At 40.2% G+C, this 19,555-nt stretch overlaps 1 protein-coding gene across 1 annotated transcript in view; it reads left to right on the top strand.

Moving 5' to 3' along the window:
* The first annotated feature begins 3,689 nt into the window (after positions 1–3,689).
* The window catches only part of col18a1a (collagen type XVIII alpha 1 chain a), a 74,705-nt gene continuing 58,839 nt past the window's right edge, over positions 3,690–19,555 (top strand). Inside the window, exons 1-2 of the mRNA XM_061792586.1 lie at positions 3,690–3,911; positions 3,988–4,061. Of these exons, the coding sequence (XP_061648570.1) occupies positions 3,901–3,911; positions 3,988–4,061 (85 nt within the window). The 5' untranslated portion in view covers positions 3,690–3,900. The remainder of the gene's footprint in view (positions 3,912–3,987; positions 4,062–19,555) is intronic.

Genomic DNA, 19,555 nt, shown 5'->3' with positions numbered 1-19,555 from the left:
GGAGTCAAGAAGTCCTTACTGGGGACAAATGGGCAACAATAAATTGTGATTCTTTCTTTGTTTTTTGTTTTTGTTCATTCAATCTGATTTCAGAAATAGGGGAACAGAAGGAATCCTGTTCTGTTTCTAAATGTACAATTTACACTATTATACCCATGAGGGTGAATTATTTGATCCAGCGTAATTGTTTGAAGAAGAAGAAAAAGAACTTATTAGTGCCAGTTATATTTAAATGGCCTCATTTATATTTCTCTTGCTTCCATGCAAAATAAAGCAAAGCAAATAAGCCTTTTACCCAAGACTTATGCTCTTGCCAAGACCTCTCCCGTGAGCACAAGGAGGTTAATGACCTCCAGCATGAATGACAGAGATTTTCCGGTGAAAAAACATGCGTTTACACAGCTCGTGTACTCTTTACCCCCCACTGTTCACACCCACTCCAGCCAATGACAATGAAGAACACAAACCATGTTAGTTTATATTCATGCCACCAACTAAGTGTCATCTAAATGGGTGACAATTATAAATGTAACTGTATGAATGATGAAGAGCATCAGAATTCTTTAAATTTATTGTTCTTATCATTCTGCTTCTTCATAGATAGATAGATAGATAGATAGATAGATAGATAGATAGATAGATAGATAGATAGATAGATAGATAGATAGATGTAAATGTGCTAATAATAGTCGTATTCTGCAGGTCACCCCCCCCGCTAAGTCTCACATTCTCCAATTTTTTACATTTGTAATTCACTTTACAGCATTTCATTTCAGCGTCAGCTCTTTGACATTCACACGCAATGACTACAGAAATTCCATTTTCTTGTTTCACTTTAGAATTTTGCAGTGGTGGTGTGCTTAAGCATTTATTTATTTGGAGACTTTTTACTTTTTTTCCCCAAGTTTTTGAAAACAGATATCTGTAGTTTCTGCTGTCAGAATAGGCTTATTACCTTTTTCAATCTATGCGGATGATGACACAAGGTAAAAAAAGATGTGACTAGAGAGGTAAAGTCAACTGCAGTTGACACCTTGATTGATATCTTGGCGATATATGGTGGAATAAACAGGGGCAGCAGCGGAATGGAGGAACCTGAACCAGGAAACATGAACAGCGATTCGGAGGAGCAAGATATTCCCCATCCATGGCGTTATTTTAAGAGAATCGTTTGAGCTTTCCGGCCCTAAAAATGTGTTGTATCTTGTGTCAGTCTAAAAAACACCAGCTTCTGATGTTCCAAAAATTCAAATCTGAGAAAACACATACAGGTAAGGTGTATTTTTTTAGATGTTACCATCTTTTTTTTTTTTTTTGTCAGTTTACAACATGAGCAAGGCTATGGGAACACGTTTTGAAAGCATTACAGTCGAGCCAACGCCAGCTAGTTGTTAAACAACACCATGTGACTTGTAAAGGGATTATTTTCCATCTCCTTCTCATGTGAGGACTCCTGTATGTAAGTTAATAAAAAAGGAAAACTATTTTATGGGAAAATATTTTTTTTTACCGTTGTTGTCCAAATGGTTATTGTATTGTTTATTGCAAGGCAATTGACCAGCCCCTGTCAATCATCAGTCAGCCAATCAGGAAGCAGCACAGCTTTTGCTCATCTGACGCTACAGTGCAAAATAACTGAAAAGTCCCTGTACAGTGAAAACAAAAATGTCTTATAGTTTTGAAATACCACAGAAGAGAGTGTTGCTAACAAGCCTGACAAATTTAAATGAATAAAAACATCGACATATATATACAATGAGGCTCCAAAATTGTGAAAAATAGAGACCTGCTCCCAGCTCTTGGACGCTGTGGGCGTGTCTGCTAAATGCACTGAAGACATGCCCCGCTCGGCTTTCACCTGTCACTCAATTACGTTCTTGCGGTATGTGCTCAAACATCTGTAGTGTGAGCCACAGGGTGAATAACGTGCTGCTGTGTTTAAAAAACAGTTAGTTTCCCTGAAGTATCTCACGACACAAAACCAAGTGAGGCGCGGACTTTTTGGACAACGCAGGTCCCCGTCCACGGACTAACTGCATGCTGTTGTTGTAAAAATGGCCAAATTATTGTTACTAAGTAACTGGCAATTGCACCAAATAGACACTGATGGACTTACAATATAAGACATATAAGTCAAACTCAGGCCCGGGGGCCAAATCTGGCCCATGATGTAATTATATTTGGCCCGCAAGACCATATCAAATGTCTATTAGAGCTGGTCTGTCAGTATATAGCACATGCGCCACTAATATTACAAATCCCAGAATGCTTTGCTAGTGTATTGGCCCATAATTCTAGACAGGCGAGTGCCCCTTCGCTTTCTGTTGCTGTCGTTAGCAACTATGCTACCAGTCTCCTCGAGCAAATTTACACTTCCCCTTCCCAAAAATGGCCAAACGAAAGATGGAAAACAGTTAACTTCCAAGACAGGTGGGAGGCAGATTATCTGTTCACTAAAGTAAAAGAGAGACCTGTTTGTCATGTGCGTAGCAATGTGGCTGTAGCAAAGAATATAACATAATTTAATTAATGTATTTTTTAATGCCCTTTATCAACTCCGAGGCAGGGACTATTGATAGTTTGAAGTTTGGCTTTTTATTTTCTTATTTTTTTTGGGTTGTTTTGTTGTTGGCCTTTGAAAAAAGATTGACATCAAAAAGAAAGGTAGTTGGAGATAGATGAAGATAGAGAGACAGAAGAATTCATGTTATCTATTTAAATAAAAACAAAAAATACCACTGATGTCTTTTATCGCAAATTTGATTTCTCATGTGTTCATAATATTAAAGTTTTTTTTATTCGAGATTCAGTGTTTAAGCAAAATTTAAGTTTGTTGTCATATGATAAACTTACGCTACATTTCTGCAGAGAAGGGAAACATATGCACATCGCAGTGATTTTTCATTAAATATTGAATTTGGCCCGCGACGTTGTCCCAATTTTGAATTTTGGCCCTCCGTAAATTTGAGTTTGACACCCCTGGTATACGTATAGTAGGGGCGAGCCGACTAATGACAGAAAAGCCCAAGTGCACACTTGGGTTTGGTTTTAGTCACACCCAAAAAATCTGGATAACTGAAATGGCTAATAAGAGTTTATTGCTATGTCTTCAAAATGAGGACTACATAGTTGTCAGTCTTTGTTTTCAGCACTTCAAACATATTTAATGTACAGTATTTACAAACAAATCACTGAATTAACTTTTATCGGTCTTTAATACTATAACTTATTTTTCACCCATAAAACAAATCCAACCAGCAATATTCCAAATTTATGCTCACCCGCTTATTACTTTTTCCTCAAAATACAACAACTTAATGCTGGTACTTTTTACTTTTTTTTGAAAAACGACAACTCTATGCTACTATGATTCTGACTTTTTTTTCTATAAAAAAAAAACATTTTCGTGGCAATCTAATGATTTTTGTTTTATTAATTTTTATTTTTGGATCAAGTCTCCTACATTTCAGTCTGTACTTGTCTTCCTTTTAGGAGTTGAATCATTACTATTACTAGTCTTTTCTTTTCTTTTTTTAAACACAAGATTTAGACTCCTGGAAGCAAGTATCTATACTTCTACGCAGGTACGAAGAGTGAGTACTCCTTGCACTTGTGAAATATGAAATTGCGACGGATTTTCTCCAAAAGCAGTGGGGAAAGTGGGGGCAAGACACACCTAGGAGCCCCCGCGCAGGAAACAGTTCCTCCTTTAGGACCTGGCGGAAGTCCCCGGTGGGCGCTGCGAGCGGGTCCACCAGTCGACCCCACACTCTACTCACTTCTTGCGGTGTCTGTGTGTGCATCAGCTGGAGGAGCGACGCCGCCGGCCGGGAACGAGTGGACATTTGTGCACCGTCAAAAATCCATGTTGCTTCTTGGCTCGAGTGCGGCGCAAGAAAGATGACGATGAGGTACATCCACGTTATTCCTCTCAATGTTTGCAGCTTCTCTATACGAAAGTTGAGGTATTTTTTTTTCTTCTTGCAGGTGTACCTCAGGGCTGGAGCGTTTTTTGTGCTACCTTCTCGTTTTTGCAAGCCGGGCTGCAACGCAATGGACAGGTAAGAAGTACAGTAAGACTTTTAGACTTTTAGCACTTGTTTTGTGCATTGTCAAAAGTAGACGAATGACCCCCCCCCCCCCCCCCCCCCAATGAAATACTTGGATACTCCCCTTTGTGTGATTATGGAATGTAGTGGCCAGTTTTACATGATAGATAGATAGATAGATAGATAGATAGATAGATAGATAGATATTAATAAATACATCTGTAATCACAATAAGTTATGAGTGCCATTTCCCATTCGACATTGATTTAGGATGGGTTACGTTGCAGGTCAAAGTGCCCAATTCCCTTGTAAATTACGAGATGAGATTTTTAGGATTCTGGGGTATGATTCTATTTCCCGAAGGCTCCATCTAGTGGTGCTAAGTACAGTTCAGTTGTATTTGACTTCTAAGTTCAACATTTCGTATTTTAGATCTGTTTGTTATCAAACGCTTATTTTGTCTTTTGTCTGCGTTACATTTGAATTGAATTATTATTATTTTTTACATTTTCCTAGATTTCAACACAGTGTTAATGTTTAAACTGCATAATGATGTAAAAAGGTTTGGGAATCGCAGCTCTACGTAGTTTTGATTTACAGCGTTTTTTTATACGTGTTTATTTGTGTTAGTTGCGCAGACTTCGGAGTATATGCATCAGCGATTGGTGTATTTCGACGATGTCATGCAGCCATTGACAGAGTATATACGATCTGTGTCTGTAGGCTCATTGGCCGATATTCTATTTGGAAAAGTGCTGAATGCGATCTGAGGATATACTGTTCATTTATTTTCTATTGACGATGACGTGATGCATATCCGAGTTATGCCACTTGAGAGTGTGAAGCCAGCCTAAATCGCAGATTCCGTGTATCACAAAGCTGCAATACCACATTAGTAGATTTAGACATGACAAGTCAACAGAAGTTCTATTTGTTCAAGGCCAGAGTTGTATTTCCAACATACACACATTTCCTTGTGGTCCAAAGTCTATCCATCCATCCATTTTCCGAGCCACTTATCCTCACAAGGGTCTCGGGAGTGCTGAACCGGTTGCCAGCCAATCGCAGGGCACATATAAACAAACAACCATTCGCACTCACATTCACACCTACGGGCAATTTAGAGTCTTCAATTAACCTGCATGCATGTTTTTGGGGTGTGGGAGGAAACCGGAGAGCCCGGAGAAAACCCACACAGGCACAAGGAGAACATGCAAACTCCACACAGGCGGGGCTGGGGATTGAACCCCAGTCCTCAGAACTGTGAGGAAGATGCTCTAACCAGTCACCCACCGTGCCGCCGGTCCAAAGTCTAGTTTTCATTCATTTTCTTAATATGACCACAAAATGTTGCTTCTTGTGTTTTTTGCCCGAACCACAGGCTTCCTACGCCTGGCGTTGAAACCAACAAGGACACACAAAGTATTAATGAATGAAACAAATCTCTTCTGTTGTTCAATAATTAATTGGTGGTACGTACTTAATCTCGCCAATGTTTTGTTGCACTGTCAGTTGATAGGGACATGAAATTGAGAGGATCTTGATTAATATTTGATTGATAAGTGATCAGACCCCTCAGGCTTATGGGGGAAGATACGGAAAAGTCACAGATGAGTCGTGGGTGAGTTCGGTCTGAGTTTTAGACCTCCATGGATTTACCGCATAAACGCAGATTATTGTAAAGGTCAGAACAGGGTGTCCCCCAAAAATGTACTCAGCGTCCTGGCCATTACTCATTTCCAGTCGCACTACAACGTGCGATAAAGACGATTTTGGGATTCCTCTTTCACAACCTGATTGTTGTATGGATTTCTTTGGGGTTCAGAGGACAAGTTCGTTCACCAATCGTTCGTCACTTGGAGGGCTGTTGGATGTTGGAGGTCTTCCAGAACATTGCTGACAGACATCTTGAACAGTTCCATTTGCTTCAAACTTATCTCTGATGCAAGCAATACTACGTTGTTGGACTCCTGTAAAACTGTCTTTTTAATTGTCTTCAGTGATGTTTCCGTAGAAGTACCACTTTATGACAAATTGTCTTCCTTCAAAAGTGCTCATGGCATTGAGTCGATCGCAACTGGACTGCTCTGGATGTCCAGTTGCGATTGATCTAGTGCCCTGAGAATGAAGTGACACGAATGAATAAGAATATTCAAGGCAACCTTCTCCAAAAGTTAATCGTACATTTGCCATCATTTAGGCTAATTTGAGTAATGGGCAGTAAAAAAGTGAGTGAAATTGAGTTGAGTGGCTCAGGTACTTATTGATAAAGTCAGACAGCTCTTGGCTTTGGCCACTCATTTATGTTGCGTCTTCTATGTTTAAGCGCCCACCAGTGATCCTTCGTGTGCTATTAAATCATAAATGTAACTCTTAGACAACATGACATAGTCTCCAGTGTGTGTGTGCGTGTCCTGATTGCAAATCCTTCCATTCTGTCCCAGGCCGCAGTGCTGCATGCGAAATGCTTGAATTAGGGTCTAATTCATTCCCAGTCCCCGGCTGGGTCAGGAATCCCTATTGTCATGTGATCTTTGACATGCACCCAGCGGTGGTTTTGCCTAAAGGGTAGCAGGATGAGGAAGGGGGGCGGAGGGCGTAGCGCTTGCAAGGGGACACCCCGCTGTGCCATTTAATGGCTGAATTAGATGCCACATTAAAAATCACAGTTGGCTTTGGGGGTCTCCTTTTTGAGCTGCAAGAACACAGGCGAGCTATCCCATGTGACACCAAAACAGCATTTTTCTCTTCACTAACAAATTAAAAATGAAAATAAATAATAGCATAATAGCATCCCGAATGAAAAATTATACATGAGTGTTAAGACCGTCCACAAAACGTATTAGTGTATCAGGTTAACTAAATATTATTTATATATCTTATTTCATACTTTATTTATAGATCTGTAATTTGTTTTCTCTGTCTTTATGCTCCACCATAACCGAGAGTCAGATCTCCTTTGTGCAAAAAAGAACATTAGAGTTAGAACAAGAGTTATACAGTTATCCATTTACCTTTCCGCTCATACCAGTTAGGAAGTAGCAACAAGCAACCACTTCCTTGTTAAGAAATCTGCAAATCTGCTTTAGTGCATGTAAACTGGGGCTTCACATGGAAGCTGGACAAAGTGGAGAGACCCAACTATGTCAGTAAACATATTCATTTGTGCATGTAAATGTATTCACTTGAGGTTAACATGTTATAGCTTCGCGGAATCTGGGCTCTACTGAGTATCAATCTACAGTAGTGTTGTATTTTGTTATAAAAGACATATTTTTTAAGAAGTGTTCCTCTCCTGACAAACTGTGGCAGAAGAAACCCACACCTGTGCGGGCATTCACGAAATATAAAAAAAATATAATACTGAAAAATACACCCAGATATTAAAGGAGCTGATAGACTTAGTCAGCATTGTGTCATCTCCTCTAGGAGTGGGTTGGGTGAAAATTACTTCAACAAGAACAACTAAAATGGCCGAAACTAGGCTTTACACGATCAGGATTTTTGGGGCCGATCACCAATCAGCAAGTTTAAAAAACGATAACCGATCACCGATCTGATCACAAGATGGAGCAATGTGTCCATTTACATGACTTGTTCATTTATTGTATATACTTTTATTGTGTACTGTATACTGAGTACTATAGCCATCCATCCATCCATTTCTGTACCGCCCGCCCGCTACCCTCGCCGTCCGTCCCAGCTCAAATTATTCTCTAGCATTTTAGACAAAGGTTAAAACATCAATGACCTCTAGGGGGCATTCAATGATTGGCCACTGACATAAGTTTAGGTCAGATCAACATTACAACATGACAGAAATAATGGGTGCTAACTTACTGTAATTAAATTACTTTTTTGCAATTAAATTCCATCCATTTTCAACACCGCTTATCCTGGTTAGGGTCACGGGACGCTGGAGCCTATCTAACTATTAATTACTTTAATAAATACTGTTAATGACATGCTTACTCTAACTTTCTCACTGTCCCAGCTATATGGAAGGGTGTTGTCCAGAGTTTGCGTACGTTTGGCTTTTCCTTTTTTTTTCCTTTTTTTTTTTTTTTCAACGCTGTGTTGCTTGAACGTGGCATGCTCCTCCTTGTGTACATTCTTCAGGTGCCCGATCAAATTTGTGTTGAAGCATTTAGATGACGTTCCCCACAACATACTTCAGTTATGCACAGACGGCAAATAACTTACGTGTTGTTTGTCTGAGACACCGCAAAATAGTCCCACACCGATGACGTGTTTTTAACCGACAAGATGGAAAAACACTTTATTGATTGTCAGATAGTTACAGTACTGCGCCAAAAGACATGCGACAAAGCTAAAAATAAACTAGCTTTTGGATTCATATGCAACGGCGGCGCGGAGTTAAATGTCTTGTGTGGAGCCGATTAATGACGTCATTGATCGGATCGCCGAATTATGACATGAAAGCCGATCAGCAGAAAATGCTAATTATCGGCCGATACCGATAACACAGATCAGATCGGCGTAAAGTTTGTTTTTTTACATCCTTTTCAAACAAACCTGTGGATTTGCTGCAACATCAAGAATTTCTTGCGTTTGTGAAAGTATGTGATCAAAACGCAATGCATTATGGGTAGTCAAGTCAACGAAACAGCATAATTGATCTCAAGGCACTTAACATATGGAGCAGGTCTCGCACCATGAAAGCGTGCTGCCATGTTCGATTGTTTCCACTGCTGCCCTCCAAAAAACAAAAGGTTTAAAGCGACATTTTGGAATGGAACTGCAGTTTGCGGCATATTTTAAATGGGGATATAACAACACTTTTTAGATCATTGTAACCCACAAATGAAATAAATGGGCCGGCTGTGCACAGATTCTGTTGACTCACTGAACCTTGTGATGTCTAATCCATGGATTTACTGGTCAGTAAACACACTTATTCATGATCGACCACCCCCATGAGGTGCCGCGCATCGAGGCTCAGAGGCGCCATCTCCGTCGCATGTATTTTGAAAGGTCATTAAGACTCTTCTGTCTAGGAAGATGGGTTCTATCTCGGAGCGTCAGGGTAGCCAGGTTTATACTTGCAGAATGAGGTGGGGGGGTCAATCAAATTGGTGTGCACCTCCCTTATTGGCTCAGTTTTCTTCGCATTTGTACAACCTTGACGCGAGGGATTAACACTCCCTGTTTCCATGTGCTCAGTCCAATCCAAGACCACTTTTTTGTATGTAGGTGTGTGTCACTCACCAAGATCGAAGTTGGTTAACTCTACACGGTTCGGAAGGTTGCACATTCTTCTTTGTTTATAGGCTTTGTCGGGTCTCTTGTAAAAATAAAAAAAATAAAAAAACTTGCGCCGCAGACGGGACCACACAATAACACAAGTTACAAACACAACATATCTTGGTAGGATAAGCCCTCTTTGAGAAATTCGATCTATTTGGTGTAGTTTACCTTGAGTTGGATGTGTTTTTGTGAACACATCCTGCTTTGGTTACTTCGATTGACCCATCTGGATTTCGTTGCAAATCTCCATATCTGCTCAGGACATTGAAAAACATGGCCTAGTTTCAAAACCTCCCTGCCTGCACGCACACACACACGCACACACACTCACACACACTGTTTAAATTAGTCCACGTACGTGGTGGAAACATTTAGGGAAAGGTTTGAGTTGTTTGTCATTGAGTTTTCTTTTTACTAGTTAGTCATTTCCAACTGCTGATTTTTTTAAAAAGATAGCACATATGGCATAACCTTCACAGGGGACAAAATTTGGAAATGTGACATTTTTAATTGCTTGTATACAAATAGTGACGTCTCTGGAGCTCCTGCCCATCCATCAAGCGTTAAATTACACAACCAAGCAAAGCCCAGATGGGGCTAGTTTATATAATAAGCACTCCCATACTGAGTTTCTTTGCCTTTGACCTGACAGGAAGGCTGTGTGAAGATTCACCACTTTCTGCACTTTCTTTTAGCAGAGTTGCATTGAGTTTTGTTATATGCACAGATTAGCGTTAACCAGCATTGTTAGCTTCTGACAAGCAGCACATAAGTGATTACTCGATGAAGTAGTCAACATGGGAGTTTCGTTTTTGTGTTTTGCTTATTTTTCCGCTCTATGTGCCACATATATTGATCTGTTACACTAATTGACGAGAGTAATTCAGCGGCTTTGTAATGAAATGCTGGCTCCATGAGGGAAAATACAGTGGTGCCTTGAGATATTAGTTTAATTCATTCCGTGACCATGCTTGTAACTGCAAACACTTGTATCTCAAATTGTCTCAAATCATCTTTCCCCATTGAAATTAATGGAAATGCTATTAATCTGTTCTAGCCTTCACCCAAAAATATGTAGTGTTTTTCAATTAGATATATTGTCCTTTATAAAAACATACAGTAATGATAAATAAATAGAATGTAAAGAATGAAGCAGTTGTTCTCACACTTTTTGCTTCAATTCAATGGACATCGTGCTGTTCCTTCATGCGTGCGCGCCTTGGCCACATGGTGGCAGTATAATACAGACATCCGGATATACCTGAAGACGAGTCAGTATTTCGTAAGCTGCACTACTATTAGTCGTTCTTCGCAGAGGATAAAGAAAATATATCCCTGTGAGTACTATTATATTGTCTGTCTACATATGGTGCTCCACCTCTTGTGTTCCAATATCCATTGCTTCAGGGGTTGAACGGTTTCAAAGCCAAAAATGGTCTGAACCACAAAAGATTCGGAAGTTAGATCACTCGTATCTCAAGGCACAAGTGTACATCCAATCCGTGCTGTCTTTGTGGGGGCTTGCGTGCACTTCACAGTAGCTTTTTTAGATTGGGGGGCTCCCAGTGCAGCCACCCTTGGCTCCGCCCCTAGTTGTTAACAAAATCCATACTCGCCGTTGGCACAGCATTGTATGTGGCAGGATGAGCAGTTCCTCATTTGCATAAAAATGGGACGTACCTTGGGGTATTTTGACAAGAGCATTTCACAGACATGTCATTTTTTTCAAATTGTGAAAAAATACATAATATGTCTCCTTCAATAACCAACAGCTGTTATTTGTATTTTTATGTGCTTCCACGTCAGTTTCAAATGCTCTCGCCTTCTTGTCCCTCATGTGGACCCTTATGTCAAAATGCCAGTTTGGCAGTGTCAAAATACAGAGCTATACCATAATTGTTACTTGTTTTGCAAAAGCAGAGGGTCTACATGGCCACTTGTTCAGTACGACCAACTGTCTCCAGCACTAATGGCACACTGAGTGCTCTCTCAGCTCTCAGCACCTCTTTCCTGTTTGTGGCAAACCCTCACTTATCTGGTTGTCTTTCCCAGCTTCAACTCGATTCACGCTTCTTGGAGGTGTGACACCTTCGTTTTATGCATGTTTTGCTGAAAAAAAAAAGTGGTCCAAGAAGCAAAGCAAGCCGACTTTTTCGTTACTTCATCTGCTTATATTCAAAGATACCTCTTACTTGTAAAATTTGTACAAAAGTTTGATTTAAAGGGGCCATATTGTGGAAAATGTTACTTTTTAACCCATTCACTCCTACGGACCTTTAAAGTATGTTCATCAACTAGAATCCAACCGTTTACTGCCACCAACGTATATATTTATCAAGTACGGTGTTCAATGAGTAGGCATAGAAGAGGGTCTTGGCTGTGAAATTCAAGTTTGTAAACAACTGTAAAGACTAACAGATACCTGTAGATGGTGGCCTTGCATCACTTTGGATTTGAGATCAGCACAGTTTTTGAGTAGAAGATAAAGATTAGGTGGTGAATCTCGGCTCAAGGACAAGTTTAGGCACCTCAAACTAGAACATAGTATGTATGTGTATGGTATAATCAGAGTATGTGTCGGGATAGGTAGTACAAAGTGTGACAAAAGATGACGCAGTTCATGGAGTGAATGATGAACGGCATGTAAAAAAAAAACAGCCACACGTTATTCATAGTTGTATATCTGTAAATCAATTATTATTTTGCCATTAAAAGCTCTTTCTCAGTCATGGTTTTCTTGTTTTATAGATTGAGGTGTCACAAAAGTGAAAGAAATTAGCATCAAAACACTATTCTGCTTGACAGGTTTGTTTTCACAAAAAGCTTGTTTTCTTCATTTTTCTTTGGTCAGAAACACGGATTTTTGGTGAAACCAACCCATGTTCTACTACTGATTACTAATGAACGGAAAACGCTAACAACAAGTGAAAGAAAGAATATTCTTTCTTTTGGCAGGTTCAGTGCTTATATTGTCACAGAAAACAATATGCTGTGTGTCTTGCAGTCAAAGCACTCTCAAACAGCATGGCAATATGGGGAATTCTGCTTCCAAATGACTTGAAGTGAATGAATTAATTGCTTGTACACAAATAGTTGGATCTCTGAAGTGCCTGCCCACCCATCAAGTGAGAAATTAAACAACCAAGTTAATCTTTTGTGAGCTGCCTATTTATGAAGATGTGTGTGTGAGCAATCCCTTCTGATGCGTCATGATTTGAAACTTTATCATGTCAAAGGCAAATCATCAGCCGAGCTGCAATCAGTTTTTTTGGGTTGCACAGATTAGCTTTAGCTAACAGCCTTAGCTTCTGATACGGAGCATATACTTGATTGGTTGGTCAAGTTGTCATTGTGATCTCTATCCACACTAATTGTCAAGTGCATGTAATGTAGTATCTGAAGTGCTGCTTCCACAAGTGAACATGTTTTTATTGTCATTACGTTTATTGCCACACTCTGGGCTCAAGTAGAAGCCGCTCTAGTCCCCAAACCCCCCAGTCGTTATGGGAACAAAAGCTGGACTTGTTTTTAGCCTCGCAGTATGTAGAGCGGGGTACACAGTTGCTCACTTGGATGAGACTGGGCCTGCCCCCACAAAATGGGCTAATTTCAGTATGAAAGCATGTCACAGGTTACTAAGACACATAATATGTCTCCCTTGACTTGCCTTTACTCCAAGAACAAAGACTTTCATGATCCATGGAAATGATTTGACAATATTTGACAGGACTGCAAGCTTGATAACCCCCCCCCCCCCCCCCCCCCCCCAACCCCCGCAAAGAACTGTCATGGGTGAACACCTTCAACTGTCATGTCTCAATATTGAGGTGGTACAGATCAATACGTAGCCTAGACTACTTTGACAAAGATGAATTTTAATTTATTGTTAGGGTGTGTGGTCGGTTCGTCCCCTTAGCTATCAGGTGCATACTTTTCCACCACAAGAACACACTTGGCCTTTGCGGAAGGAAACCGGATCCCTCTACCTGGCACTTTGTCCCTCTCTCGCTTTAGGGAGTGTTCTCTTATCCTTACCGACAGCCTGCTGAACACATGACATGAAACAGGAGACCACCCCTCTACTCTTTTACATGTTCTTGAGAACTCTATGTCACCAAATTTTCCTTTTTAGGATATATTTAGTGAGACTTGAATGAAATTCCATGAGCTTTTTCACAGATTTACGCGTGAGTTTAAGCATATTTTAAGTGCCAGATGTGAACGCTGGTCAATAGAAGCAACGGTAATGCACTCAATGCATTTTAAAAATGAGTGAATGGACCATTCAAGATTTCATGAGGCCCCTCCTGGGAATGCCATTGTGCGTTTCAAACTTCACTCGCTGTTATGTATCCCTCCTTTTGCTCTCCGCGTCGTCTTATCTTCTGATTGACTCTTGCGATTCGCAGACTGCCTTTCAAAGCGTCTGCGGATTCCGGTCATTCACCCGTCCCTCAAGAGTTGCTACGTCTGTGAGGCACTTCTCTTTTTTTTTTCACCCCTTCCCAAATCTCACACCATGGGGGTGTGAATTGAAGAGAATCCCATCGGCCGGGCAGATTATCATCAAGTCTCAGGCTCTTGTGACAAAAGGGGGATTTGCTGAGATTTCCTCCTTGGGTATGGTCACATTAGAAGTAAAATAATAGGTAGGATGCATACGATGGATCTCAAACTGGGGTCCCCGAACCCTTGTGGGGAAGCAATTCGTAGCTTGGGTTGTGCAAAATGATTTGCAATTAATTATTACAATATGTTGTGTCATTTTTAAAAAAGTGCATACCTACATAAGACAACAAGTGCGGCAATAAAACAATCACAATAAACCAATTATGTCTCCCTAATAAAAGCTCTGATATGATTGTGAAGTGTCATCACTTCAATCCAACATCCAAGTCTTATTTTTTCAACAACAGAAAACCACAGCATTGTTGTTTTTTTAATTTTTTTTATAAATACTTTTTTAATGGAAATTAAAGGTGTCTTTTCCAGTATAAAATGCATAATATTACAAGAATAAAGTCTTTTTCTAAATGTTTAAACATCTTTCTTTCCTTGTTAAACTTAGAATTTAATATCGACTTTATCTTGGAAAAATACAACCTTATTCTCGTACAATGACAATTTTTAATCCCAACAAAATATGGCCATGTCCATGTCAAGATTACATCAGGTTTCTTTGAAAAAAAATGAGACTTTTCATAACATTTCAAATGTTTTTCTCTAAAAGGTATTAATATTTTTTATCGTAACATTACATATTTTTTTCTCAAAAATAGGCAACTTTTTAATTACTGTGGCATGAAAGAGCACCGCATGGCAGTATTCTTTTATTTTAATTGGCTTTAGGATTACGAGGGGGTTCTTGGAAAAATGGAGTCCCTGGACACAAAAGGTTTGAGGATTCCTCTGTACAAAGACGTTTTTGTTTTGAAAAAATATTATTCTCATAAAATCCGCACTTTATGGCTTTTTTTCCTCAAAAATAGGCAACCTTTGACCTATACCAATACCTATACCTAACCTATATTGTATTTAAATTGGTGTTAGGATTTTGAGGGTGTCTTTGGAAACATTTCTCCCCTGTAAGGGGTCCCTGTACCCCAAACGTTTGCCTTTTTTACTGCACCAGCAAGTTAGGAAGGATAATTTCCAAGGTGGTTGTGGTTTATAGAGTCTTCATTTATCACCCTCAAATGAATATCTCAGTTGCTCATAACTTGTAATTGTGTGAATCGTGAGTTTGCAGACAATAAAGGGTGCCCTCTATTCACTCTGCGGTTGCTTTGGGCCAGGTGGCACGGTGCCATCCATTGAGAGGTTTAGATCGAGGGAGGGGGGTCATGGGTCAGCCATGAGGATGTTAAATATTTAAAGGTCCAGTGAAAGATTTGCGGGGCACATTCATCTGCTGAAAGTACTTTATTACAAGGTGGGTTCGTAAGGCTGCAGTGAATTCTCTCCTTCACTGAACATTTGAGAGATGGAAAGTCCCCATGAAACTCTGTTACTGTCATGCTCAACTCAACCCCGTGGTTTCATAGCTTGAGTTTACTATTTGGTCTCAGCAAGACTGCCATGTAGATTTATTGCAACTTGTTTCCTGTCCTGAATGTAGAAAGCAGAACAGAAGACTGCAACACTAATTTCTAACTTTAAAATTCATCTGTTGGTGTCACTTTGAACTTTTGTGTGTTTGACTTTTTCATGCCTTTGCACTTCTTTTTGTGTATGCTTGTCATTACAATATATATATGACAATTTTCATTTTTAGCCTGCTAAGACTCCCATTTATTCCTTTGGTACACCCAAAAATGTTCATGGTTCATTGGGACCAGATGTTTAATCTCAAAACAAACAAACAAACAAACAAACAAAAAAACAAAACAAAACAAAAAAAAGAGCCAAATCTGCCACATTTAGCCTCTTGTGTCACTGCTGAGTCAATACATTTACTATTCTATGTGAATAAAAAAAAAATCCCTATCCCAACTGAAACCCCCACAGGAAGGCTTGAGCTGAGACTCTAACCAATAAACTCTCGACTGTCAGGCAGACAAATATTACTCAGTTGTAAATTTGGGATTTTGACAGTTTTGATTCCTCTCATGTGCAATTGACTGGTGACCAGTCCAAAGTGTAACCTGCTTCTCTCACACAGTCAGCTAGAATGGGCTCCAGCTCACCCGTGACCCTAATGAGATCAAGTGTCATCGAAAATAGATGGATGGATTCCTCTCATGTGCAATTAGCTCGTAACCTGTCCTGGGTGTAATTTTTATTTTTATCTATCTGAGCACTAGTAATTACACAGATGAGAAGCTTTACTTAACATTACTTAATATCACCTAGAATGCTGATGTGCGACTTAGTCTCACGTCTTAACCTTAAAGGTGCAACAAAGTCACAAGTTACTGCGGCAAAAATCAAGCAAGTCAAGTGGAGGCCCCACTGATTTTCAAGCAAGTTGAGTCAAGTCATTACTTAGGTTAAGGAAGTCATAAATCAAGCCATACAATCTTCACAACTTATATTTGCACATTAGCTACATTAGTTTGTTGTCGTAACGCATTTGTACTAATGCAATTCACTTTTTTAATGGTCCCTAACCAGGCTCTGTATTGTCTATTGCTTAGTGTCTTCTCAACAAAACGCATAACCAACATGAAGTTTATTTCATGTTCGACCATCTATCGGTGAGCTAAACTGTGAAGTTAACCGACCTTGTCTTTGTGGGTTTTATTCAGACAGATGAAGTTAGCTGTCAGAGTTGTTGTCTCTTATCTTTGAGTTGCAAACCTTGCATGTTGTCATTCTATTTTTCCTGATTTTGTCAAATCCATAATCCTTGAAACCAGACATCATCATTTTCAATGGTACTTCCTGCATGAGGTGGACTCTGTACTCTGCATCATAGCATATTGGTTGGTGGGCAGGTTTGCGTGCACTACACAAAAAAAAAAAAAAGACTTTTCTTTCGTAAACAAAACAAATGGCAGACTATCTTGAAAGTCCAGATTTTCAAATGTAGAAAAGGCAAGACTAGGCAAGTCATACAGTAGTTCAAATCAATGTCAAAGTCAAGTCTTTAATAAGTTTTCGCCAAGCAAGTCCCAAGTCCTAAAATTGGCAACTTAAGTCTTACTCAAGCCTCCCCAACTCTGCTCGAAAGACTCTTGTTAGATCACGTCACTTCACATCCCCCTCATCCATTTTGTTGTAAAATTACACCACACATTTCTGTTAGAGTGAACTCACCAAGAGCTGCTGGCTGCCACATTGGCCTTTTTGAGAGTAAATGAGTAGCTGTTGTTTTTGTGTAAATAAATAAAGAATCATAGAAACGTAACAGATTTCTGCTTTCAATTGTGGTCGCATGTTATTCCTGTCTATTTCCAAAGCTAAGAAACACTCATGCCCTTAGCCTCTGGCTCCCTTATCATTGTTCCATCTGTGAACTCTGAAAGTATGATGAGGTTGCTAGTCCATTAATGCCTGAGGGAAGGAATACCTATAGATGCTTGCTTGGGTGGAGCTCTTCCACTTCAGTGTCTCAAGAAGTGGCAGCGCTTTGACCAAGTTTACTTTGGACCCGTGAACCATATTTACACAGCAACGTGCAATGCTGTTACTTTTTAAGCTGCGGCGTTATGCGTTGTCACTGTTACTATATGTTTTTAAAATACCAGCCTCCGACGTCCCCACGTTGGGCTGTGAGGTTTTTCAGTTGGTTCACTAAGTTCAATTGAAATCAGGTTGCTGCACCAGCCCCCTAAAGCTCCATCACGTGGATTATAACATGCCTGTGCTTGGTTTAATCTGAAACAGAGGAAGAGTATGATTTGATTTTTTTTCTTTTCTTTTTGTGCCCAAAAGAGGGGGGACAATGAATGCCGGCACCCTGGACTCTAATCTTCCCTGTACTAATTGACGGCCCTGATATTGTCTTGTGGATGAAAGGCCTCTTTGTCACACTCGCTTCTCTTCATCTTCTGGGGGCCTCTGATATAGCCATCGGCAAAACTTCAGCCTCTCGCCGTCATTGTTTCAATTTATTAAAGGAGATTAAAGTGTCAACTCAAATTAACTGGCAGGCTATACTGGTGAATGTCTTAAAGGAGCCTTATTATGCATTTTTTTTCACAGTTTAAAATGGTTTTGAGGTTTCTTAACTCATTCACTGCCTTCAATGTTTATGTTCGTCAACTGGAATTCAACTGTTTACTGCCACCGACGTATATACGTCAAGTACAATTTTCAAGGGGTGGGCGTGGAAGATGGTCTCGCCCAGCCTAGCTGCCCGATCATGGGCGGAGAAACTCGGTGTAGGGGTCGTTTTTATGTCTATAAGCTGAATTGTAATGTCAAAATTCAGTATGGCTTGCTCACAGACTATTTTGGAGAAATAGTCAGATGAAAAATTTACTTGGTTGTTTAATGTCACACTTGATTGGTGGGCAGTAGGTGTTGGTGATCCATCCATCCATTTTCCGAGCCACTTCTCCTCACAAGGGTCGCGGGCGTGCTGGAGCCTATCCCAGCTATCATCGGGCAAGAGGCGGGGTACACCCTGAACTGGATGCCAGCCAATCACAGGGCACATACAAACAAACAACCATTCGCACTCACATTCACACCTACGGGCAATTTAGAGTTGTCAATTAACCTACCATGCATGTTTTTGGGATGTGGGAGGAAACCGAAGTGCCCGGAGAAAACCCACGCAGGCACGGGGAGAACATGCAAACTCCACACAGGCGGGGCCGGGGATTGAACCCCAGTCCTCAGAACTGTGAGGCAGACGCTCTAACCAGTCGTCCACCGTGCCGGGTGTTGGTGATGTGGCCTAAAATTCATATCACAGTATAAATTGAATCGCTTCACGGTAATGGTAAATATGGAGATTTTAAACTTGTTGAAAACTAAAAATTGTAATGGAAGTATTTCTGAATTAATGTTATAGTCCGTTAGCAAAACAACAAAAACAACAGAGTTTAGCCGCACTAGCTACCTAGCCACAGCTAGTAACTAGTAGGGACATGTCATTAGGAATCCCACTCATGTTCTAGGCACGACACGCCCTGGTCCAGTATGATTGGCTACAGGACATGCGCCGCTGCAAAATAAGTGCTTGCTTTATCCAGACTTCAGTGTGGTGGCGTTTATATGAATCCCACTAACCGTGCCCACCCTAATCCTAACCCTGACCTACAGTAGCCCACTTCTAACCCCAACCTTAGCCCTAAAACTAGCCATAACAAACTTGATTGTTTTAATTTTGTAAAAATTTGATACACATTTGGAATGATCAGCTTGTTACATCTTGCCCTTTCAGTGATGCAGGAGCCAATCATGTTGCAAAGGGGCTGATGGAAAAGTGGGATTCCTAATAACACGGTAGGGACTCGGAGTATATTCGCTTAGCGCCTAGCATTCCCCATGAAGTTCAGGAGCAACCAGGAAAGCAGGGAGGATGTGTGACTGTTTGATATGGACATGCTGTTGTCTTTATTAGCTCAACTGGATAAATAACCGTGCTTCCAGCACTGTTGTCGGATGTGTTTGAAGCCATTTTCACACACAGGCAGATACGGAGATGTCATCCAAAAACGTTATCATGATTGGTCTGTTGATTCCTAGTCTATGCTGTAGGCCAAATTTATACCATCGATATACCTGACTATTTTTATACAATGAACAATATGCAATGAACTAAAAAGTACATTTTGTATAATATT

This window comes from Phyllopteryx taeniolatus, chromosome 12, assembly GCF_024500385.1.
Source record: "Phyllopteryx taeniolatus isolate TA_2022b chromosome 12, UOR_Ptae_1.2, whole genome shotgun sequence".
Lineage (NCBI taxonomy): Eukaryota > Metazoa > Chordata > Actinopteri > Syngnathiformes > Syngnathidae > Phyllopteryx > Phyllopteryx taeniolatus.
The sequence above is the reverse complement of the archived record's forward strand: the minus strand, read 5'-3'. Positions and strand labels throughout refer to the sequence as shown.